At 42.0% G+C, this 27,222-nt stretch overlaps 1 protein-coding gene across 1 annotated transcript; it reads right to left on the reverse strand.

Moving 5' to 3' along the window:
- On the reverse strand, positions 1-27,222 carry LOC124371023 ((3R)-3-hydroxyacyl-CoA dehydrogenase-like). Its single transcript, XM_046829333.1, has 6 exons — positions 27,138-27,222; positions 22,458-22,574; positions 7,102-7,292; positions 5,007-5,185; positions 2,374-2,492; positions 1-322 (listed from the first exon to the last, which is right to left on the reverse strand). Exons 1-6 carry the CDS (start codon positions 27,178-27,180, stop codon positions 234-236), a joined length of 738 nt encoding a protein of 245 aa, XP_046685289.1. The 5' UTR covers positions 27,181-27,222; the 3' UTR covers positions 1-233.

A 27,222-nucleotide genomic window follows, 5' to 3' on the forward strand; every position in this document is an offset into this window, starting at 1 on the left:
TATATATATATTTATCAAACACTTTTCGAGGTTACATCTCTAATAAAGTAGTATTAGCTTTCATTTTATACAATAAAAATTATTTTGTAGTTTCTTGGGTTTTGAAGTCGGTCTATCCTAATTTTAAAATTATATTATTTTAAATAGAGTTGTACATATTATTTTTCGTATTGGTTTACATTTTTGTTAGTATGAAATTTAATTTTTATTAATAGTAAAGCGTAGCTTGGGTGTCATAGAACTCCTCCAGAAATGGAATAATCAGCTCCGCTTATATAAGAGGCTCGTTCTGATGCAAGAAATACAATTACTTCTGCTATCTCTGCAAACAAACACAATATTATTTAAAAATTGGGCCATAACCAAATTGACAATAATAACTGAATAGATATAAACTATCTGTGCATACGGTCTATGAACTACCTGCTATAAATTGGGTTTCACTTCAGCAGGAAAGTCGGAACAAATCAATTTCGTACTCTACTCGCAATAATAACTTTCATTCCGTTAAGTGTGGCACATTATAAAAAGGGGTACGAAAAAGTGAGGTGTGAGGGTGGTTTGTTACAAACTGATATTACATCCGTGCACTAGTTAGAACAAAAATTTGTGGAATTGAAAAGTAAAGTTGTCATTTACCGCCATAAGGAACTAGAATAAGAGGGTGAGCGTGAAGTAAAGTAAGGTTTAGATGTGTTCGTTCGTACTTCAATAGGAAGCTTCAAGCCATAGACAAAAAGTGAGGTTATATGAATATTTGAGCTAAATAATATAAATTACCAAGCAATAATGAATAAGTTTATCCATTCAAGAAAATCCATCGCAGTAAAATCAAAATCAAGCTGTGACGCCATCAAGAGCCTACATTCTGTACATGGCCGACTTTTGACTAGTAAAACAATTAACGTCATCTACTGCGTACATATGCATTGTTTTTAAAACTAATATGCCGATAGTTGCCTATGAGGTATTAGAGGGTGGAGCCACACTCTCTTAGGGCCCACTCTCTCTTGACGTTGAAATTACCAGTTGTGTTTCCGGTTTTTAAAAACGAAGAAACAATGACCAATTAAATATTATACAAAGAAAAGTGTTATTCCAATTTAAAATAATGTATTCGCCTTTTGAAAGCCTGTCACATATCATACAAACATTGTTTTCGAAAACTTGTCTTCTAAATTGCTTTACCTATATTATAATGAATGTATTTAAAAATTTTAGAAAAATTTGGCAAATAGAGGTATATTTTGACTACCGACAAAATAATCGCCTGTCCAAAGTCTATAGTTACACGGTAGGGTAGATTGCGTGTTTTCTGAAACAAAAATAATACAATTACTTTGATATAATGTATGTATACAAAAACAGTAGTTAGAATTATTCAAAATACACATTTCTTATTATTAAAATTAACTAATGCAAGAAAGTAAGAGACACAAGGAGCACGTAACAAAAGCAAAAGGAATTATAGACAGAAATATTCGAGAATCACTGTAAAGAAAAAGACTAACATGTTTATTTACGATTCTGCTTATTTTCCTGAATTTCTCAATAAGAAAGTTATGAATGTAGAAGAAATTAACCTAAAAGCTTTCTTAATTTGAACAATATTTGAAGTAAAAATATAGATTTATCAATAATAAACAACAGAAGATTACGTAAAATTTTTAACATCACACCAGTTTTTTTTTCATCCTTTAAAAAAGAGTAAGATGTAAATGAATATATAAGAAGCGCTCAGCGTATTCTGTCAATGCTGTGTATCGTGTTGGAAACAAACACCTGCCTAGCCCCTTCACAACTTTAATTGATGCTGCAATCCCACCCTTTCCTCTTCAAAAGTTGTCTTATCAGGTCTGGAAAAAATTCCGAATAGCAATCTGGTGTACTGAAAAAACCGAGTTGAATCTTTTTTCAAACTAGAAAAAGATTATGATATTCATCAAACCGAATTGTAAGTCTGTTTGTAAAGTAAACACCGTACATTTTAGGTCTGTACAGTTTATCTAAAAAGTCTTTTCAATATGCTATTTTCACTCTCTGGAGACTCCATTTTGACGATTGTCTAAAAACAAAATACCCGCTTGTTCGTAGCCACTACCGCTCTGCCAATTTACTGTTTCAACCGTTTACTTTTCGTATCGTAGCCGTACTTCAGGGTGTGTAGATCAACGGTTTTATCACAACATGAACTAGCATAGCAACGTGAAATTTTATTTCTTAAAAAGTGATGTTATAACTGAAAAGCACCCCTTGGCTCATTCAGCTTAGGGGTAAAAATAGGTACTGCATCGAGATCAAGAGAGTCTAGCAGCACTCTCTATCGACTTATACACTATCTACTTACTAAAATATAGTTTAAAAGCGGAATACCTTGAGGTTGTCCAATGCGTTTCATGGGACTTAGTTTGGCAAATGTAGCCCTAAAAGCCTCGGGCGGCATTGCGGTATCCACAACCCCAGGTTGGACGCTGTTGACTCTTATATTACGACTGAAAATATATATGTATGTATATATATATATATATATATGTATGAGTCACTAGTAATATATATAAGACTACAATTTTTCTTTCACATTTAAGAAATATATATGATATTAATGTAATGAAAGTAACTAAAACCCTTTTAACCCTCCAACTGGCAGTCATTTTTTCCTGTAGTGGCGGCATGTTTTCGAGCCTCGTGCAAGGGTTTTTTAAAAAAATTTATTAAAAATATAAATTAAAAGTAATATATATAGAAGTATATATATTTGTGTTCAGAATTAAACATATAATAATATTAGTATTTAAATTTGGCCTTAAAAAAAATGTTTACTAAAATTTTTTTTACATGAAATTCAAAATTTACATTTTTCTTTTTTTTATTTGGGGGGGACCATACCTAGCAAACCAAGTTATAGTAAGAAAACTATAAAAGTGAGAGTACCATTGTGTGTCAAATTTATTCTAGTTTCAGAAACACATAAGCATTATACAAATTTATGAAACTATAATAACACTATATAACAAAAAGCAGCGATGCGCATAAATTGTGAAAATAGGGCGTATATGTAAGAGTTTGCTAATAAAAGTTTTTACTAATACAGTTTTACTTCTATACATGTTATATTGCATATTTTATTACTCAGAATGAAGTAAACTATACAGCAGTAGTAAAATAAATTCCATAACTTTTTTTTGAAGAGTCGAAAAAAGTTTCATTTTGTCATGACTCAAAAATTTTGCGAAAAATTTTCGAGAAATTTATTTATTCTAAAATATATTTATTTGCACTACTGCAATATTTAACAATTCACCACACACTAAACACAACACTAAAACACAAATAAACCTACTAAAACTTACTAATAAACACGACTCGTCACATCAACAACTCAGACGGCATCGACAACATGGCGGTCACATCTTTTACGTTCCAAACTACGAACTTGGTACGTTGCAACTACAATATAAAGAGGAATAAAACTATAGTATTCCTTAGGCTTTTTTCCCCGAATCCAATGGTGCATGAATCGAATCGATACGTTGCCGGAATATACTGTTATGAGTGATTATGCAAGAGAATGTTTGTTTATCAAAATTTTGACGAACAACAATCCGCAAAGGGTTATGTTTATCAAAATTTTGATAAACAACAGTTGGAGGGTTAAAAATCTTTTTATTACATACACGTGTTTCGGTTTTTAACCATCATCAGTGTACATTAATCTCTAAATAAACAAATAAATAATAAAAAATTAGATATACACATGTGGACCTTTTAAACATATGTTAAATTTAAATGACACAGTTGTAGTTTTCTTATTAGTAATCTGTATTTAATATTTTAATTTTTTCAAAAATTGCATTTTTCAGATTACTATTTAAAATGTTATGAGGATCTTTATTATAATTTAGATAAATATGTAATTCTTCTTTTTTGTTTAATTTCTCTCCTTTTCTTTCGATATCTAAAATTTCCATGTTCTTTTCAATATTTGTGTAGTTATGGTCAGTCTCCAATAAGTGTTCAGCAAAATTGGATTTTATTTTAGACATGTTATTTTTTTTCAAAGCTTGTATGTGTTCTTTAAACCTTTTATTAAAATTTCTTCCAGTTTCCCAACTCAATAAGTGGAGTTAATAACATAACATATATTATACATACATATATATATATATATATATATATATATATATATATATATATATATATAATTATTCCCCTACATCTCATTTAATATAATAAAACCAACGAAATTTTTATATTTTTATTTCACAATATCTGGTTTAACCGATACAGCTGTCGCTGTATGAACGGGCAATGAGGGGTCGTGTCCAGGTTAGGTTATTCTGGTCGATTATTGTGTTGGAGGATGTTGAGGAGGAGGGCTATTGTTAGTTGGGGCTTTTATTTAGTATTCCTATCAAAAGAATTTTTCCCCTCTGAACGATGTAAGTTTTGTATTATAATCACAAGTTATAATTATTTTATATATACATGTGTCTTTCTCTCGGTGACATATAGTCATTAAGCTCGAAATAGCTATATATAATAAGTTGTTAGGTTATATCTTTAGCATTAAATATTTCAATGTAGTCTAATAATTGTTATAAAAGTGTTCTTACAGCTTAAGCAACCCAACACTGTGCCACCAATAATACTATTTAATTGCGTACAGTATGATAATATTTGGTCATCTGTAACCTTACAAATTAACAAGACATCGATGATAAGTTCTCATGCAGCGCAAAAATCAAAATTTTTCATTATATGACTACCCCCCAAAGGACATTGGTTTGTTTAATTCCGTTCAAAGGTTAGAAGGGGAAGGGGTGGCACTTTTGGAACACCCGGGTATATAATATGTGTATATGATAAGTCAATAAGACTTACGGGTTGAGGCAGAAATCTTATCTTTAACCTTTAAGACAGAAACGTAATATAAAAACTGCTAAGGAGTATTAACCTTTAGGAACTATTTTGCATACTCGTAATATTGATACCAGAAAATAACTTACTGTCCCAATTCCCTGTTTATACATTTTGTAATTGCATCTACCCCTCCTTTGCTGGAAATGTAGGCACTCAATCCTACTGATCCGTAGTGTACACTCAAACTGGATATGTTCACCACAGACCCTGCCATATTGGCGGTTACCAGCTCTCTGCACACTGCCTGACTCGTGAAGAATGTTCCCTGTAAAAGTGGACGATTCCTTAATAGTTGCTCTGTTACCAACATGGGTATTGAGGAAGAAAATATCTACGTTGAGTCAGTTAACAATTGCATAACGATATTGTAGCTAAACGATGACTGCCGCAAGGAAATTGAAATTGGGAAAAATATAATCTGTAAATTTAAAATTTTGAATGAAAATTATTTTTTTCCATTGACAAGAATGAGCTCTAATATGTTACGGAAAAATCTTGCTATGTGTGATGCAAATAAGTTAATTGTTCTATTTAAATAAAACCTAGTGAAAACGTTTTATACTATATGAGTTCGTTGTTAATTCCCTTTCTGTATGATATTTCAAAGTTGTATTGCTGAATTTCAAGAAACCAACGGCCAAGCCGTCTCAATGGTTCTTTAATTCATAGTAGTCAGCGTAACGCTTGATGATCCGTGAAGGCTTTAAAATGGTAGCCTTCTAGGGTGATTCACAAGGGCGCCGGGTTTAAGCGGATGGTAACATTTCGTTTATCGGTTGCAACAGTATGTCCTCTTTTGTCCTTGCATTCCGTGTCCAACCAGATGTGTAATTGTTTGCAACGAGTGTTAATCGCAAAAAAATTTCATCAGATTGGAGAAAGTAATGGTGTTATATCAGTTAAGTGACTTCGCGTTACTATCGGGCATAATCACGAATGAATCAACAGTTTGCAACAGGTTCAAAAGACGACCTTAAAATTTCTGAACGTCATTTTTCCTGCCAAAACTAAGAAGAAAATTGCGTTGGTTTGTGACAGTGTGGCTGTTAGCCCAGAGGAATCAATACGTCACCGTTTTTATAAATTGAGTTCAAAATTTTCTTCTGTACGGAGAATCGTTCGGTACGTTCTCAAATATGAACCCTATAAAATTCAAGAGATGACAGTCGAGCTGAATGGGCAAGGGGAAAACGGCAGGAGGATGACAGCTTCTCAAACAAATTCATCTTCATTGATGAAGTTCACTTCTACTGAAATGGATTAAATGGATAAGCAGAACTGCCGTATCTGGAGTTCAGGAAACCCTCGCGTGATTAAAGAAAAGGAAATATATGCACGGTAAGTGACTGTTTGGTGCGGCTTTGGTCGGGTAGCGTCATCGACCCTTATTTTTTTAAGATCAAGAAATACAGGCAGTGATAGTAAATTGATACGGATACCGTGCGATGGTTAAGGAGTCTTTGCGACATTATTTGGATAGAATGAACATTGAAAAGTTGTGGTTTCAGCCACCTAGAACCGTCCCTTGAAAAATTGTGTTGCTCCTTGAACAGTTCCGGATTGCGTCATTTCTAGGAACTCTAACCATCAATGCCCATCTAAGTAGTGTAACTTTGTGACGCTTTGTGACTATTATCTTTGGGTTATCTGAAGTCATTGGTGTATGCCAAAAGACACTGAAACATCATTGATTTGAAGGGAAAATTAGGCGTGTTGTCAGTGAAATGGAAGTGGAAACTTGTCGTGGAGTAATAGTGAATTTTATGGACAGAGATGTTGCGTGCCAGCTCAGAAGATGAGGTCACATGCACGAGCTCGAATTGTTCATTAACACTAATAACAGAAAAAATGTACTCTAAAACAATTGGTCACTGCTAAAGATTATACTTTTTCTAACTATTATGTATGATAATGTACAGACAATTCAAATTCCGATAAAATACGAAATTCTAACTAGAGGAAAGTTTTAGTAGTAGTTTTGATAACTGATGAGGCTGCGTTGAAGTTAATTTGTATCATTCTAAATATAAAAGTATTATAGAACCATTAAAGTATACAGTAGGGGGATATAAGGAGTTGTCTCCTTTCGATTGTATAGTTGCAGTAGTCAATAATAACTTAAATGAAATATTATTTTATCTCTTATAACAGATACATAATCATATGAATGTTATATTGTACCTTGAGATTGACGTCCAAATCCCTTTGGAAAGATTCCGGAGTTAAATCAAACAGATATTCTCTCCCACCAATACCAGCGCAGTTCACCAGAATATCGGGAGGCCTTCCAAATGTCTCCTTGATGGTTTTAACGAGTTCCGCTGCTGAATCAAACTTTGTCACGTCATACCAGAGGGCAATGTGATCTGTTCCTATCAAAACATTCAAATAAATGTGATTCTTAGTTGTCGTGATGCATGAGACTAATATTTTCTGTTATATATTTGTCTAATTAAGTTTAGTCAAATCGACACAAATGATAACTTCTAGAGCAAATATACAATTTAATTTATTGATAATACAATAAATATGTATTTAACAAGAACAGATTTTTAACATATTCATTAAATGGCTACAACATAACTATTCATATTTATTTAACGTCTCGTCTATAAAAATAACCACCATGGTAGTACCCTCTCTGGCAGGACCATGTCTCCCTGCATATACCATGAATTAGTCCCATCCAACAGTACTTAATACTATCTGTAACCCACCCTCCAACTGTGTGACTGTCTCCTGAGCTCCTGCCTCGTCTACACATGTGACCACCACAGTGGCGCCTTCCCTGGCCGGCACTTTACATGTTTCCCTTCCTATACCACTGTTGGCTCCTACCTAACAGTAATTATTACTGTCTGTAACTTACCTTCCAACTGTGTGACTGTCTCCTGAGCTCCTGCCTCGTCTACACAAGCGACCACCACAGTGGCGCCTTCCCTGGCCGGCACTTTACATGTTTCCCTTCCTATACCACTGTTGGCTCCTACCTAACAGTAATTATTACTGTCTGTAACTTACCTTCCAACTGTGTGACAGTCTCCTGAGCTCCTGCCTCGTCTACACATGTGACCACAACGGTGGCGCCCTCCCTGGCCGGCACTTTACATGTTTCCCTTCCTATACCACTGTTGGCTCCTACCTAACAGTAATTATTACTGTCTGTAACTCACCCTCCAACTGTGGGACTGTCTCCTGAGCTCCTGCCTCGTCTACACATGTGACCATAACAGTGGCGCCTTCCCTGGCCGGCACTTTACATGTTTCCCTTCCTATACCACTGTTGGCTGCTACCTAACAGTAATTATTACCGTCTGTAACTTACCTTCCAACTGTGTGACAGTCTCCTGAGCTCCTGCCTCGTCTACACAAGCGACCACCACAGTGGCGCCTTCCCTGGCCGGCACTTTACATGTTTCCCTTCCTATACCACTGTTGGCTGCTAGCTAACAGTAATTATTACTGTCTGTAACTTACCTTCCAACTGTGTGACAGTCTCCTGAGCTCCTGCCTCGTCTACACAAGAGACCACCACAGTGGCGCCTTCCCTGGCCGGCACTTTACATGTTTCCCTTCCTATACCACTGTTGGCTGCTACCTAACAGTAATTATTACTGTCTGTAACTTACCTTCCAACTGTGTGACAGTCTCCTGAGCTCCTGACTCGTCTACACAAGCGACCATCACAGTGGCGCCTTCCCTGGCCGGCACTTTACATGTTTCCCTTCCTATACCACTGTTGGCTGCTACCTAACAGTAATTATTACTGTCTGTAACTTACCTTCCAACTGTGTGACAGTCTCCTGAGCTCCTGCCTCGTCTACACAAGCGACCACCACAGTGGCGCCTTCCCTGGCCGGCACTTTACATGTTTCCCTTCCTATACCACTGTTGGCTCCTACCTAACAGTAATTATTACTGTCTGTAACTTACCTTCCAACTGTGTGACAGTCTCCTGAGCTCCTGCCTCGTCTACACAAGCGACCACCACAGTGGCGCCTTCCCTGGCCGGCATTTTACATGTTTCCCTTCCTATACCACTGTTGGCTCCTACCTAACAGTAATTATTACTGTCTGTAACTTACCTTCCAACTGTGTGACTGTCTCCTGAGCTCCTGCCTCGTCTACACAAGCGACCACCACAGTGGCGCCTTCCCTGGCCGGCACTTTACATGATTCCCTTCCTATACCACTGTTGGCTCCTACCTAACAGTAATTATTACTGTCTGTAACTTACCTTCCAACTGTGACTGTCTCCTGAGCTCCTGCCTCGTCTACACATGTGACCACCACAGTGGCGCCTTCCCTGGCCGGCACTTTACATGTTTCCCTTCCTATACCACTGTTGGCTCCTACCTAACAGTAATTATTACTGTCTTTAACTTACCTTCCAAGTGTGTGACTGTCTCCGGAGCTCCTGCCTCGTCTAAACAAGCGACCACCACAGTGGCGCCTTCCCTGGCCGGCACTTTACATGTTTTCCCTTCCTATACCACTGTTGGCTCCTACCTAACAGTAATTATTACTGTCTGTAACTTACCTTCCAACTGTGTGACTGTCTCCTGAGCTCCTGCCTCGTCTACACAAGCGACCACCACAGTGGCGCCTTCCCTGGCCGGCACTTTACATGTTTCCCTTCCTATACCACTGTTGGCTCCTACCTAACAGTAATTATTACTGTCTGTAACTTACCTTCCAAGTGTGTGACTGTCTCCGGAGCTCCTGCCTCGTCTACACAATGTGACCACCACAGTGGCGCCTTCCCTGGCCGGCACTTTACATGTTTCCCTTCCTATACCACTGTTGGCTCCTACCTAACAGTAATTATTACTGTCTGTAACTTACCTTCCAACTGTGACTGTCTCCTGAGCTCCTGCCTCGTCTACACATGTGACCACCACAGTGGCGCCTTCCCTGGCCGGCACTTTACATGTTTCCCTTCCTATACCACTGTTGGCTCCTACCTAACAGTAATTATTACTGTCTGTAACTTACCTTCCAACTGTGTGACTGTCTCCTGAGCTCCTGCCTCGTCTACACATGTGACCACCACAGTGGCGCCTTCCCTGGCCGGCACTTTACATGTTTCCCTTCCTATACCACTGTTGGCTCCTACCTAACAGTAATTATTACTGTCTGTAACTTACCTTCCAACTGTGTGACTGTCTCCTGAGCTCCTGCCTCGTCTACACAATGTGACCACCACAGTGGCGCCTTCCCTGGCCGGCACTTTACATGTTTCCCTTCCTATACCACTGTTGGCTCCTACCTAACAGTAATTATTACTGTCTGTAACTTACCTTCCAACTGTGTGACTGTCTCCTGAGCTCCTGCCTCGTCTACACATGTGACCACCACAGTGGCGCCTTCCCTGGCCGGCACTTTACATGTTTCCCTTCCTATACCACTGTTGGCTCCTACCTAACAGTAATTATTACTGTCTGTAACTTACCTTCCAAACTGTGTGACAGTCTCCTGAGCTCCTGCCTCGTCTACACAAGCGACCACCACAGTGGCGCCTTCCCTGGCCGGCACTTTACATGTTTCCCTTCCTATACCACTGTTGGCTCCTACCTAACAGTAATTATTACTGTCTGTAACTTACCTTCCAACTGTGTGACTGTCTCCTGAGCTCCTGCCTCGTCTACACATGTGACCACCACAGTGGCGCCTTCCCTGGCCGGCACTTTACATGTTTCCCTTCCTATACCACTGTTGGCTCCTACCTAACAGTAATTATTACTGTCTGTAACTTACCTTCCAACTGTGTGACTGTCTCCTGAGCTCCTGCCTCGTCTACACATGTGACCACCACAGTGGCGCCTTCCCTGGCCGGCACTTTACATGTTTCCCTTCCTATACCACTGTTGGCTCCTACCTAACAGTAATTATTACTGTCTGTAACTTACCTTCCAACTGTGTGACTGTCTCCTGAGCTCCTGCCTCGTCTACACATGTGACCACCACAGTGGCGCCTTCCCTGGCCGGCACTTTACATGTTTCCCTTCCTATACCACTGTTGGCTCCTACCTAACAGTAATTATTACTGTCTGTAACTTACCTTCCAACTGTGTGACAGTCTCCTGAGCTCCTGCCTCGTCTACACAAGCGACCACCACAGTGGCGCCTTCCCTGGCCGGCACTTTACATGTTTCCCTTCCTATACCACTGTTGGCTCCTACCTAACAGTAATTATTACTGTCTGTAACTTACCTTCCAACTGTGTGACTGTCTCCTGAGCTCCTGCCTCGTCTACACAAGCGACCACCACAGTGGCGCCTTCCCTGGCCGGCACTTTACATGTTTCCCTTCCTATACCACTGTTGGCTCCTACCTAACAGTAATTATTACTGTCTGTAACTTACCTTCCAAACTGTGGTGACTGTCTCCTGAGCTCCTGCCTCGTCTACACATGTGACCACCACAGTGGCGCCTTCCCTGGCCGGCACTTTACATGTTTCCCTTCCTATACCACTGTTGGCTCCTACCTAACAGTAATTATTACTGTCTGTAACTTACCTTCCAACTGTGTGACAGTCTCCTGAGCTCCTGCCTCGTCTACACAAGCGACCACCACAGTGGCGCCTTCCCTGGCCGGCACTTTACATGTTTCCCTTCCTATACCACTGTTGGCTCCTACCTAACAGTAATTATTACTGTCTGTAACTTACCTTCCAACTGTGTGACAGTCTCCTGAGCTCCTGCCTCGTCTACACAAGCGACCACCACAGTGGCGCCTTCCCTGGCCGGCACTTTACATGTTTCCCTTCCTATACCACTGTTGGCTCCTACCTAACAGTAATTATTACTGTCTGTAACTTACCTTCCAACTGTGTGACTGTCTCCTGAGCTCCTGCCTCGTCTACACAAGCGACCACCACAGTGGCGCCTTCCCTGGCCGGCACTTTACATGTTTCCCTTCCTATACCACTGTTGGCTCCTACCTAACAGTAATTATTACTGTCTGTAACTTACCTTCCAACTGTGTGACTGTCTCCTGAGCTCCTGCCTCGTCTACACAAGCGACCACCACAGTGGCGCCTTCCCTGGCCGGCACTTTACATGTTTCCCTTCCTATACCACTGTTGGCTCCTACCTAACAGTAATTATTACTGTCTGTAACTTACCTTCCAACTGTGTGACAGTCTCCTGAGCTCCTGCCTCGTCTACACAAGCGACCACCACAGTGGCGCCTTCCCTGGCCGGCACTTTACATGTTTCCCTTCCTATACCACTGTTGGCTCCTACCTAACAGTAATTATTACTGTCTGTAACTTACCTTCCAACTGTGTGACAGTCTCCTGAGCTCCTGCCTCGTCTACACAAGCGACCACCACAGTGGCGCCTTCCCTGGCCGGCACTTTACATGTTTTCCCTTCCTATACCACTGTTGGCTCCTACCTAACAGTAATTATTACTGTCTGTAACTTACCTTCCAACTGTGTGACTGTCTCCTGAGCTCCTGCCTCGTCTACACAAGCGACCACCACAGTGGCGCCTTCCCTGGCCGGCACTTTACATGTTTCCCTTCCTATACCACTGTTGGCTCCTACCTAACAGTAATTATTACTGTCTGTAACTTACCTTCCAACTGTGTGACTGTCTCCTGAGCTCCTGCCTCGTCTACACAAGCGACCACCACAGTGGCGCCTTCCCTGGCCGGCACTTTACATGTTTCCCTTCCTATACCACTGTTGGCTCCTACCTAACAGTAATTATTACTGTCTGTAACTTACCTTCCAACTGTGTGACTGTCTCCTGAGCTCCTGCCTCGTCTACACAAGCGACCACCACAGTGGCGCCTTCCCTGGCCGGCACTTTACATGTTTCCCTTCCTATACCACTGTTGGCTCCTACCTAACAGTAATTATTACTGTCTGTAACTTACCTTCCAACTGTGTGACTGTCTCCTGAGCTCCTGCCTCGTCTACACATGTGACCACCACAGTGGCGCCTTCCCTGGCCGGCACTTTACATGTTTCCCTTCCTATACCACTGTTGGCTCCTACCTAACAGTAATTATTACTGTCTGTAACTTACCTTCCAAGTGTGTGACTGTCTCCTGAGCTCCTGCCTCGTCTACACAAGCGACCACCACAGTGGCGCCTTCCCTGGCCGGCACTTTACATGTTTCCCTTCCTATACCACTGTTGGCTCCTACCTAACAGTAATTATTACTGTCTGTAACTTACCTTCCAAGTGTGTGACTGTCTCCGGAGCTCCTGCCTCGTCTACACATGTGACCACCACAGTGGCGCCTTCCCTGGCCGGCACTTTACATGTTTCCCTTCCTATACCACTGTTGGCTCCTACCTAACAGTAATTATTACTGTCTGTAACTTACCTTCCAACTGTGACTGTCTCCTGAGCTCCTGCCTCGTCTACACAATGTGACCACCACAGTGGCGCCTTCCCTGGCCGGCACTTTACATGTTTCCCTTCCTATACCACTGTTGGCTCCTACCTAACAGTAATTATTACTGTCTGTAACTTACCTTCCAACTGTGTGACAGTCTCCTGAGCTCCTGCCTCGTCTACACAAGCGACCACCACAGTGGCGCCTTCCCTGGCCGGCACTTTACATGTTTCCCTTCCTATACCACTGTTGGCTCCTACCTAACAGTAATTATTACTGTCTGTAACTTACCTTTCCAACTGTGTGACTGTCTCCTGAGCTCCTGCCTCGTCTACACAAGCGACCACCACAGTGGCGCCTTCCCTGGCCGGCACTTTACATGTTTCCCTTCCTATACCACTGTTGGCTCCTACCTAACAGTAATTATTACTGTCTGTAACTTACCTTCCAACTGTGTGACTGTCTCCTGAGCTCCTGCCTCGTCTACACAAGCGACCACCACAGTGGCGCCTTCCCTGGCCGGCCACTTTACATGTTTCCCTTCCTATACCACTGTTGGCTCCTACCTAACAGTAATTATTACTGTCTGTAACTTACCTTCCAACTGTGTGACTGTCTCCTGAGCTCCTGCCTCGTCTACACAAGCGACCACCACAGTGGCGCCTTCCCTGGCCGGCACTTTACATGTTTCCCTTCCTATACCACTGTTGGCTCCTACCTAACAGTAATTATTACTGTCTGTAACTTACCTTCCAACTGTGTGACTGTCTCCTGAGCTCCTGCCTCGTCTACACAAGCGACCACCACAGTGGCGCCTTCCCTGGCCGGCACTTTACATGTTTCCCTTCCTATACCACTGTTGGCTCCTACCTAACAGTAATTATTACTGTCTGTAACTTACCTTCCAACTGTGTGACTGTCTCCTGAGCTCCTGCCTCGTCTACACATGTGACCACCACAGTGGCGCCTTCCCTGGCCGGCACTTTACATGTTTCCCTTCCTATACCACTGTTGGCTCCTACCTAACAGTAATTATTACTGTCTGTAACTTACCTTCCAACTGTGTGACTGTCTCCTGAGCTCCTGCCTCGTCTACACAAGCGACCACCACAGTGGCGCCTTCCCTGGCCGGCACTTTACATGTTTCCCTTCCTATACCACTGTTGGCTCCTACCTAACAGTAATTATTACTGTCTGTAACTTACCTTCCAACTGTGTGACTGTCTCCTGAGCTCCTGCCTCGTCTACACAAGCGACCACCACAGTGGCGCCTTCCCTGGCCGGCACTTTACATGTTTCCCTTCCTATACCACTGTTGGCTCCTACCTAACAGTAATTATTACTGTCTGTAACTTACCTTCCAACTGTGTGACTGTCTCCTGAGCTCCTGCCTCGTCTACACAAGCGACCACCACAGTGGCGCCTTCCCTGGCCGGCACTTTACATGTTTCCCTTCCTATACCACTGTTGGCTCCTACCTAACAGTAATTATTACTGTCTGTAACTTACCTTCCAACTGTGTGACTGTCTCTGAGCTCCTGCCTCGTCTACACATGTGACCACCACAGTGGCGCCTTCCCTGGCCGGCACTTTACATGTTTCCCTTCCTATACCACTGTTGGCTCCTACCTAACAGTAATTATTACTGTCTGTAACTTACCTTCCAAGTGTGTGACTGTCTCCTGAGCTCCTGCCTCGTCTACACAAGCGACCACCACAGTGGCGCCTTCCCTGGCCGGCACTTTACATGTTTCCCTTCCTATACCACTGTTGGCTCCTACCTAACAGTAATTATTACTGTCTGTAACTTACCTTCCAACTGTGTGACTGTCTCCTGAGCTCCTGCCTCGTCTACACATGTGACCACCACAGTGGCGCCTTCCCTGGCCGGCACTTTACATGTTTCCCTTCCTATACCACTGTTGGCTCCTACCTAACAGTAATTATTACTGTCTGTAACTTACCTTCCAACTGTGTGACAGTCTCCGGAGCTCCTGCCTCGTCTACACATGTGACCACCACAGTGGCGCCTTCCCTGGCCGGCACTTTACATGTTTCCCTTCCTATACCACTGTTGGCTCCTACCTAACAGTAATTATTACTGTCTGTAACTTACCTTCCAACTGTGGGACTGTCTCCTGAGCTCCTGCCTCGTCTACACATGTGACCACCACAGTGGCGCCTTCCCTGGCCGGCACTTTACATGTTTTCCCTTCCTATACCACTGTTGGCTCCTACCTAACAGTAATTATTACTGTCTGTAACTTACCTTCCAACTGTGTGACTGTCTCCTGAGCTCCTGCCTCGTCTACACAAGCGACCACCACAGTGGCGCCTTCCCTGGCCGGCACTTTACATGTTTCCCTTCCTATACCACTGTTGGCTCCTACCTAACAGTAATTATTACTGTCTGTAACTTACCTTCCAACTGTGTGACTGTCTCCTGAGCTCCTGCCTCGTCTACACAATGTGACCACCACAGTGGCGCCTTCCCTGGCCGGCACTTTACATGTTTCCCTTCCTATACCACTGTTGGCTCCTACCTAACAGTAATTATTACTGTCTGTAACTTACCTTCCAACTGTGTGACTGTCTCCTGAGCTCCTGCCTCGTCTACACAAGCGACCACCACAGTGGCGCCTTCCCTGGCCGGCACTTTACATGTTTCCCTTCCTATACCACTGTTGGCTCCTACCTAACAGTAATTATTACTGTCTGTAACTTACCTTCCAACTGTGTGACTGTCTCCTGAGCTCCTGCCTCGTCTACACATGTGACCACCACAGTGGCGCCTTCCCTGGCCGGCACTTTACATGTTTCCCTTCCTATACCACTGTTGGCTCCTACCTAACAGTAATTATTACTGTCTGTAACTTACCTTCCAACTGTGTGACTGTCTCCTGAGCTCCTGCCTCGTCTACACATGTGACCACCACAGTGGCGCCTTCCCTGGCCGGCACTTTACATGTTTCCCTTCCTATACCACTGTTGGCTCCTACCTAACAGTAATTATTACTGTCTGTAACTTACCTTCCAACTGTGTGACAGTCTCCTGAGCTCCTGCCTCGTCTACACAAGCGACCACCACAGTGGCGCCTTCCCTGGCCGGCACTTTACATGTTTTCCCTTCCTATACCACTGTTGGCTCCTACCTAACAGTAATTATTACTGTCTGTAACTTACCTTCCAACTGTGTGACTGTCTCCTGAGCTCCTGCCTCGTCTACACATGGGACCACCACAGTGGCGCCTTCCCTGGCCGGCACTTTACATGTTTCCCTTCCTATACCACTGTTGGCTCCTACCTAACAGTAATTATTACTGTCTGTAAACTTACCTTCCAAGTGGGTGACTGTCTCCCGGAGCTCCTGCCTCGTCTACACATGTGACCACCACAGTGGCGCCTTCCCTGGCCGGCACTTTACTGTTTCCCTTCCTATACCACTGTTGGCTCCTACCTAACAGTAATTATTACTGTCTGTAACTTACCTTCCAACTGTGTGACAGTCTCCTGAGCTTCTGCCTCGTCTACACAAGCGACCACCACAGTGGCGCCTTCCCTGGCCGGCACTTTTACATGTTTCCCTTCCTATACCACTGTTGGCTCCTACCTAACAGTAATTATTACTGTCTGTAACTTACCTTCCAACTGTGTGACTGTCTCCTGAGCTCCTGCCTCGTCTACACATTGTGACCACCACAGTGGCGCCTTCCCTGGCCGGCACTTTACATGTTTCCCTTCCTATACCACTGTTGGCTCCTACCTAACAGTAATTATTACTGTCTGTAAACTTACCTTTCCAACTGTGTGACTGTCTCCTGAGCTCCTGCCTCGTCTACACAAGCGACCACCACAGTGGCGCCTTCCCTGGCCGGCACTTTACATGTTTTCCCTTCCTATACCACTGTTGGCTCCTACCTAACAGTAATTATTACTGTCTGTAACTTACCTTCCAACTGTGACTGTCTCCTGAGCTCCTGCCTCGTCTACACAAGCGACCACCACAGCGGCGCCTTCCCTGGCCGGCACTTTACATGTTTCCCTTCCTATACCACTGTTGGCTCCTACCTAACAGTAATTATTACTGTCTGTAACTTACCTTCCAACTGTGACTGTCTCTTGAGCTCCTGCCTCGTCTACACATGTGACCACCACAGTGGCGCCTTCCCTGGCCGGCCACTTTACATGTTTCCCTTCCTATACCACTGTTGGCTCCTACCTAACAGTAATTATTACTGTCTGTAACTTACCTTCCAAGTGTGTGACTGTCTCCGGAGCTCCTGCCTCGTCTACACATGTGAAACCACAGTGGCGCCTTACCTGGCCGGCACTTTATATGTTTCCCTTCCTATACCCACTGTTGGCTCCTACCTAACAGTAATTATTACTGTCTGTAACTTACCTTCCAAGTGTGTGACGGTTCTCCTGAGCTCCTGCCTCGTCTACACAATGTGACCACCACAGTGGCGCCTTCCCTGGCCGGCACTTTACATGTTTCCCTTCCTATACCACTGTTGGCTCCTACCTAACAGTAATTATTACTGTCTGTAACTTACCTTCAACTGTGTGACCTGTCTTCCGAGCTGTGTACACATGTGACCACCACAGTGCGCCTTCCTGGCCGGAGTTTCCCTTCCTCACTGTTGGCTCCTACCTAACAGTAATTATTACTGTCTGTAACTTACCTTCCAACTGTGACAGTCTCCTGAGTGCGACCACCACAGTGGCGCCTTCCCTGGCCGGCACTTTACACTGTTGGCTACTAACCTAATAACAGTAAATTATACTGTCTAACTACCTTCCCTGTGTGACTGTCTCCTGACCTCGACTAACACATACCACCCACAGTGGCGCCTTCCCTACTAACATGTATACAATTTTATGTAACAGAACTTACCTTCCAACTGTGTGACCTGTAACTTACCTCCTGAGCTCCTGCCTCGTCTACACATGTGACCACCACAGTGGCGCCTTCCCTGGCCGGCACTTTACATGTTTCCCTTCCTATACCACTGTTGGCTCCTACCTAACAGTAATTATTACTGTCTGTAACTTACCTTCCAACTGTGTGACTGTCTCCTGAGCTCCTGCCTCGTCTACACATGTGACCACCACAGTGGCGCCTTCCCTGGCCGGCACTTTACATGTTTCCCTTCCTATACCACTGTTGGCTCCTACCTAACAGTAATTATTACTGTCTGTAACTTACCTTCCAACTGTGTGACTGTCTCCTGAGCTCCTGCCTCGTCTACACAATGTGACCACCACAGTGGCGCCTTCCCTGGCCGGCACTTTACATGTTTCCCTTCCTATACCACTGTTGGCTCCTACCTAACAGTAATTATTACTGTCTGTAACTTACCTTCCAACTGTGTGACTGTCTCCTGAGCTCCTGCCTCGTCTACACATGTGACCACCACAGTGGCGCCTTCCCTGGCCGGCACTTTACATGTTTCCCTTCCTATACCACTGTTGGCTCCTACCTAACAGTAATTATTACTGTCTGTAACTTACCTTCCAACTGTGTGACAGTCTCCTGAGCTCCTGCCTCGTCTACACAAGCGACCACCACAGTGGCGCCTTCCCTGGCCGGCACTTTACATGTTTCCCTTCCTATACCACTGTTGGCTCCTACCTAACAGTAATTATTACTGTCTGTAACTTACCTTCCAACTGTGTGACAGTCTCCTGAGCTCCTGCCTCGTCTACACAAGCGACCACCACAGTGGCGCCTTCCCTGGCCGGCACTTTACATGTTTCCCTTCCTATACCACTGTTGGCTCCTACCTAACAGTAATTATTACTGTCTGTAACTTACCTTCCAACTGTGTGACAGTCTCCTGAGCTCCTGCCTCGTCTACACAAGACCACCACAGTGGCGCCTTCCCTGGCCGGCACTTTACATGTTTCCCTTCCTATACCACTGTTGGCTCCTACCTAACAGTAATTATTACTGTCTGTAACTTACCTTCCAACTGTGTGACAGTCTCCTGAGCTCCTGCCTCGTCTACACAAGCGACCACCACAGTGGCGCCTTCCCTGGCCGGCACTTTACATGTTTCCCTTCCTATACCACTGTTGGCTCCTACCTAACAGTAATTATTACTGTCTGTAACTTACCTTCCAACTGTGTGACTGTCTCCTGAGCTCCTGCCTCGTCTACACATGTGACCACCACAGTGGCGCCTTCCCTGGCCGGCACTTTACATGTTTCCCTTCCTATACCACTGTTGGCTCCTACCTAACAGTAATTATTACTGTCTGTAACTTACCTTCCAACTGTGTGACTGTCTCCTGAGCTCCTGCCTCGTCTACACAAGCGACCACCACAGTGGCGCCTTCCCTGGCCGGCACTTTACATGTTTCCCTTCCTATACCACTGTTGGCTCCTACCTAACAGTAATTATTACTGTCTGTAACTTACCTTCCAACTGTGTGACAGTCTCCTGAGCTCCTGCCTCGTCTACACAAGCGACCACCACAGTGGCGCCTTCCCTGGCCGGCACTTTACATGTTTCCCTTCCTATACCACTGTTGGCTCCTACCTAACAGTAATTATTACTGTCTGTAACTTACCTTCCAACTGTGTGACTGTCTCCTGAGCTCCTGCCTCGTCTACACATGTGACCACCACAGTGGCGCCTTCCCTGGCCGGCACTTTACATGTTTCCCTTCCTATACCACTGTTGGCTCCTACCTAACAGTAATTATTACTGTCTGTAACTTACCTTCCAACTGTGTGACTGTCTCCTGAGCTCCTGCCTCGTCTACACATGTGACCACCACAGTGGCGCCTTCCCTGGCCGGCACTTTACATGTTTCCCTTCCTATACCACTGTTGGCTCCTACCTAACAGTAATTATTACTGTCTGTAACTTACCTTCCAACTGTGTGACTGTCTCCTGAGCTCCTCCTGCCTCGTCTACACAATGTGACCACCACAGTGGCGCCTTCCCTGGCCGGCACTTTACATGTTTCCCTTCCTATACCACTGTTGGCTCCTACCTAACAGTAATTATTACTGTCTGTAACTTACCTTCCAACTGTGTGACTGTCTCCTGAGCTCCTGCCTCGTCTACACATGTGACCACCACAGTGGCGCCTTCCCTGGCCGGCACTTTACATGTTTCCCTTCCTATACCACTGTTGGCTCCTACCTAACAGTAATTATTACTGTCTGTAACTTACCTTCCAACTGTGTGACTGTCTCCTGAGCTCCTGCCTCGTCTACACAAGCGACCACCACAGTGGCGCCTTCCCTGGCCGGCACTTTACATGTTTCCCTTCCTATACCACTGTTGGCTCCTACCTAACAGTAATTATTAACTGTCTGTAACTTACCTTCCAACTGTGTGACTGTCTCCTGAGCTCCTGCCTCGTCTACACATGCGACCACCACAGTGGCGCCTTCCCTGGCCGGCACTTTACATGTTTCCCTTCCTATACCACTGTTGGCTCCTACCTAACAGTAATTATTACTGTCTGTAACTTACCTTCCAACTGTGTGACTGTCTCCTGAGCTCCTGCCTCGTCTACACATGTGACCACCACAGTGGCGCCTTCCCTGGCCGGCACTTTACATGTTTCCCTTCCTATACCACTGTTGGCTCCTACCTAACAGTAATTATTACTGTCTGTAACTTACCTTCCAACTGTGACTGTCTCCTGCTCCTGTTGCCTGTCTGATACACCTGCCTCGTCTACACAAGCGACCACCACAGTGGCGCCTTCCCTGGCCGGCACTTTACATGTTTCCCTTCCTATACCACTGTTGGCTCCTACCTAACAGTAATTATTACTGTCTGTAACTTACCTTCCAACTGTGTGACTGTCTCCTGAGCTCCTGCCTCGTCTACACATGTGACCACCACAGTGGCGCCTTCCCTGGCCGGCACTTTACATGTTTCCCTTCCTATACCACTGTTGGCTCCTACCTAACAGTAATTATTACTGTCTGTAACTTACCTTCCAACTGTGTGACTGTCTCCTGAGCTCCTGCCTCGTCTACACAAGTGACCACCACAGTGGCGCCTTCCCTGGCCGGCACTTTACATGTTTCCCTTCCTATACCACTGTTGGCTCCTACCTAACAGTAATTATTACTGTCTGTAACTTACCTTCCAACTGTGTGACTGTCTCCTGAGCTCCTGCCTCGTCTACACATGTGACCACCACAGTGGCGCCTTCCCTGGCCGGCACTTTACATGTTTCCCTTCCTATACCACTGTTGGCTCCTACCTAACAGTAATTATTACTGTCTGTAACTTACCTTCCAACTGTGTGACTGTCTCCTGAGCTCCTGCCTCGTCTACACATGTGACCACCACAGTGGCGCCTTCCCTGGCCGGCACTTTACATGTTTCCCTTCCTATACCACTGTTGGCTCCTACCTAACAGTAATTATTACTGTCTGTAACTTACCTTCCAACTGTGTGACTGTCTCCTGAGCTCCTGCCTCGTCTACACATGTGACCACCACAGTGGCGCCTTCCCTGGCCGGCACTTTACATGTTTCCCTTCCTATACCACTGTTGGCTCCTACCTAACAGTAATTATTACTGTCTGTAACTTACCTTCCAAGTGTGTGACTGTCTCCGGAGCTCCTGCCTCGTCTACACATGTGACCACCACAGTGGCGCCTTCCCTGGCCGGCACTTTATACGTTTTTCTTCCTATACCACTGTTGGCTCCTACCTAACAGTAATTATTACTGTCTGTCACTTACCTTCCAACTGTGTGACAGTCTCCTGAGCTCCTGCCTCGTCTACACAAGCGACCACCACAGTGGCGCCTTCCCTGGCCGGCACTTTACATGTTTCCCTTCCTATACCACTGTTGGCTCCTACCTAACAGTAATTATTACTGTCTGTAACTTAGCTTCCAACTGTGTGACTGTCTCCTGAGCTCCTACCTCGTCTACACATGTGACCACCACAGTGGCGCCTTCCCTGGCCGGCACTTTACATGTTTCCCTTCCTATACCACTGTTGGCTCCTAACTAACAGTAATTATTACTGTCTGTAACTTACCTTCCAACTGTGTGACTGTCTCCTGAGCTTCTGCCTCGTCTACACATGTGTCCACCACAGTGGCGCTTTCCCTGGCCGGCACTTTACATGTTTCCCTTCCTATACCACTGTTGGCTCCTACCTAACAGTAATTATTACTGTCTGTAACTTACCTTCCAACTGTGTGACTGTCTCCTGAGCTCCTGCCTCGTCTACACATGTGACCACCACAGTCGCACCCTCTCTGGCCAGCACTTTACATGTTTCCCTTCCTATACCACTACTGGCTCCTAAATAATAGAACAAAGCATAATATTAAAACATGAATTTAGGAATTGAGAGTTATTGTATAGTAGATATAAATTGCGTTTTTAATATACTAATAATATTTTTCATCTATATGATGATATGCGCGAAAAGGTGTCTTGAAAAAATTCTTCATGATGGATGATGGTGGTATTGGATCCCCCAAAACTACTTAATATATAGGCGTTATTCCTACACGCGTTTCTTATAAGTGCTACATAAAAACTATTGTGTATGTAGTTTTGTGAATTGGATTAATAACCTATTTTGTTAATAGGTTAAATAATAGATATATTTAAATCCTATTTAATTAATTATTAATTTTATTATTAGTTAAGCGAGCAAATAATATTATTTTTAAATTTGAAATAGAAATTATCTTGGAAACCATTATAATATGAACTTTTAAACTATCCTCTATGGCATGTGAGCCTGTGATAAGTCTGATATACTATTATACAGTAAACGGCTAGTAGCCAAAATGAAAAGCCAAAGTTAGGGGCACGCACATTCTATCATTTACTTTCCGGAATGCTCTTGTCAAACAGAGCTATGTAAAAAATAAGACTAAGATCCTGTTTTGATAAGTACATTTTAATAACTCTACAATTTCATTTTAATTTTCGTTGATACAATAAGAATGAAAAAATATTTTGCTTGAAATAAGTGCTATAATGATCGTAAATATACGAATTAGAAAAATTAAAATATAATTGTTCTTCCTGAACGGAAGGTGGGCAGTATACAGGGTTATGCAACAGAATGTGATCAAACGGCCCTGTTATCAAACGGAATTTGATAATAGGGTAGTAGAGGGTTAACCGACGCCTGAGCGCTGGTTTATTATAACAATGAAATGAAGAATATGTGTAAAAATAAGTATCATTGAAAATCTATGAAAGTCGTGTTGAATTCTAAATGTCAAAACAATGGATTGTAAAAGTAAAGTATTAATATACAATGAATGAATGAATGAATGAATAATTTTATTCAAGTAAAATAGAGATAACACATAATTAGATGAATTTTTTTGCAAATAAAGGTTTGTAAAAGCAAAACAATAAGTACCTTACACATAATCGTAATAAACAAATTACTTACAATAATGCAAGAAAAGAATACAATTTTTAGCCTGAGGATTTCTTACCGTGGGCCTACATGGGCGGGTGCTTGAGCGTTATGCTATGTTCGAGTTATGTCGGGATCTGCCTAAATTAATATTCTATAATAATTTGTAGTCAGTTATAATCTAAAACCATAGATGAATATATTTTGTTTTGAAAATTAAAACTATGAGGTGATTGTGATGTAGCAACTAATTTACGAGGGATGGAATTAATAAAAAGAATGAAAATTAAAGAGAATACTGTTTTAGAAACGGAAGGTAAAAAAGTTAAAAAAGAAGAGGAAAATCAGTTAGTTGGCATCATTTTGGACTGTTGCGATATCTAGTGTAGTCACTAGTGTCTAGATATAGATTATTTAAATAAAATGGCTTAGAGTTGGCGAGGGGAAGCGAGTGGAAGTCTCTTAACTGTGACAGGTCACGCTTCCTCTCCACCTATGACATTACTTTTTGAAATTGACATTGATGGTAACTGAAAGAGATTATAGTTATGAAAATGTTGGCGGAGATTTCAGTACAACGGGTTAGCTGTACTAAATTGATTTGTATGTGTTATTGATTTTATTAAACAGCTGCGTTGCACGCGTATCTGGTGTTGTGTTCATGAATAATTGTTTAAAATAATTGCTCAAATTTGTTATAAATATGAATCAAAAGACATTTTATTAATATTTTGCAGACAGCAAATACTTCGGTAGCATTAAAAAGAGCTACTATTAAGAATCTTCTGCTATTATGAAACCATCTTCAAAATTTATTTTTATACAAGATTTAGAGGCTGGAATAGATAGGAAAACAAACCTCCCCCAGATTTTACATGAAATGATACAGCGATTAAATGTAGCCATTGTATGCGAATTTAATTTCTTCTTCTTTAAGAATGTATTTCAATTGCCTAAAAGCAAAAATACATTTTCGAATTTTGTTTTTTATTAAATTAATATTATTAACCTATTTCATACAATGATAGAACATAACGCCCAGGTATTAATATTTTAATGCATTTTCAGTGTTTTCACGAGTAAATAAATAAATAGCTAATTATTCAAAGACATAAAATCTCTTAGGGCTTTCAAGCGGACTTCATCACATGTTTTTTCCTTCAAGATTATCAGCCTATCGTTGGAAAATAGAAATAACTTACCATTCCAACTAATTTTAAAATGTTACTTATACATAAAAAATAAAACCAAGCCTAGGGTGCTACCTTAAAAACCACCCCATAATCCACCACCAAAGGATCGCTGTTCACCCCCTCAAATCGATTCACTTTGCCTCCTGTTAATTAAAAAGTTTTTTAACCACTTAAAGTATATATTCATAAAAACCAATGGCTTACATTTATGTAATAGTTTGGATCTATCACTGGAATGATAAGCCTTTTTGAGATCTAAAAAGATTAAAATTAAAACAAACTGCTCCTTTACAATTTTATCTATTATCATATAAGAACTCTAAGCAGAATGGTTGTAGCCATGTAATTACAGTTGTGCCTTCGATTATACTATTATAATACTATAACCAAAAATTGTATGCATAGTAATTCTCAGAGCATGTTTATATGACTCATTAATCTAGGCTGCGGTGGATTCATTGGAGCTGAATTTGATAAAGTGTATAAAGCGTAACTGACAGTGTTGCTATATGGACACAGTTTTAAGCGCAGTACTTACATATAGCATATTTATCTTGTGAGGTACTAAAATGTACAGTGTATTTTTTTATTATCTTGGGTCGTCCATTCAAGCTTTATTGTGGGATTAGTTTTCCCGTCAACAATGATTAACGGGATCCAGATAAAACAAGTTCGCCTCAGCTATCGTGCCACGACATGTTCGACGCTTGACGGGTTACGACATGAACGATAACTCGCGCATGCGCTCCAACGCAGACTCGTCAGACGGACCGGCCAGCAGAGGAGCGAGAGGTCAGTCTATACAATCCTATCACCACGATAAGACCCACGGTGCGCTGAGATCTTAACCTCACTCCTGCCGACTTGTTCGTGAGATACGGACGTATCGAATACTTCTTGCTATCGGTAATATATTACTTTTATTAGTATACTTTCGATCATATTCTGTATCGTTTATACATGTTGTGCCACACGAAATTTACTTATAACGTATTATTCTTGGTATTCTTTTACTTTACTTACTTTCTTACTTAATATATGTTCGTGCAATACGGACCTAACCTTTAAATTGGTTATTGGTATTATTGGTTCTTTACTTTAACCTATGTTCGTGCAATACGGACCTAACCTTTAAATTGGTTATTGGTATTAGTGGTTCTTTACTTTACTTACTATCTTACTTAATATATGTTCGTGCAATACGGACCTAACCTTTAAATTGTGTGCTAGTAGTTCTTTACTTTACTTACTATCTTACTTAATCTATGTTTGTGCAATACGGACCTAACCTTTAAATTTCGTATTAGTGGTTCTTTTACTTTACTTACTATCTTACTTAATCTATGTTCGTGCAATACGGACCTAACCTTTAAATTTGGTATTAGTGGTTCTTTACTTTAATTAATATCTTACATAATCTATGTTCGTGCAATACGGACCTAACAAATAGATTATTGCTCTGGGTATATTATTATTTCTCTTACACTCTTACTTAATCTTTGTTCATACGATACCGACCAAACACTATATATTATTCTTAGTGTTGATATTACTTTTGTTCATACTATTTTATATAACATACAGTGTGTTGCGGTTTGAGATTTGAGATAGCTTTGATTTACAGTAGATAGAGATCTAGGTAGTTACACTTTTATGTTTTTCGTTAATTGATGATAGTAAATATCTTACACATCGGCACCATTTTATTTCAAATTCTCTATTTTTTCAATGTCAGTTGGGTAATGATGATTTACTAAATGCTTAAAATTTACCACCACCTTAGGTGATAGCAATATATCTGAACCCAACTGACATACATAATCCATAAGAATAGAATTTAGACCCCTGGATCGAATCCCCGCTTGATTGGGCTTATCTAGGGTATGCGATACGTGTCATTCTTAACAGTAAATGTTTGTGTTGAGAAAAGACACGTCACAATCTGACTTATAAATCTGGGATTTGATTGATTACTTTGAGTGAGAAATTGAATTTGTTAAAGTGAGAAAAATACTTTTGATTCACTTATTATATGGTTTTATATTTTATCTATATGTTATTATTTTCAATGCAATAAATAAATAGATTACGGTATATTAAATATTATCATTACGATGCAGTATAACTAATCATAACTAAACTAAAATTATAAATTTTAATCGATGGAAAGTTTATCACCACAAAGGCTTAAAATGACAGTATTAGTTATGAACTATTAAGATATTAAAGGTTTAACAAAAATGCTAATTAGCTTTAAACACAAAGTTAAAAACAAATACTTCTAACCTGTTACCAGAGCAAGTCGGCCTTCAACAAGTCGAGTACCCATATCTGCGAATCTACTGGCTGGCTGCTAGTGAGGGAACGATAT

This window comes from Homalodisca vitripennis, unplaced genomic scaffold (assembly GCF_021130785.1).
Source record: "Homalodisca vitripennis isolate AUS2020 unplaced genomic scaffold, UT_GWSS_2.1 ScUCBcl_817;HRSCAF=3595, whole genome shotgun sequence".
NCBI classification, from domain to species: domain Eukaryota; kingdom Metazoa; phylum Arthropoda; class Insecta; order Hemiptera; family Cicadellidae; genus Homalodisca; species Homalodisca vitripennis.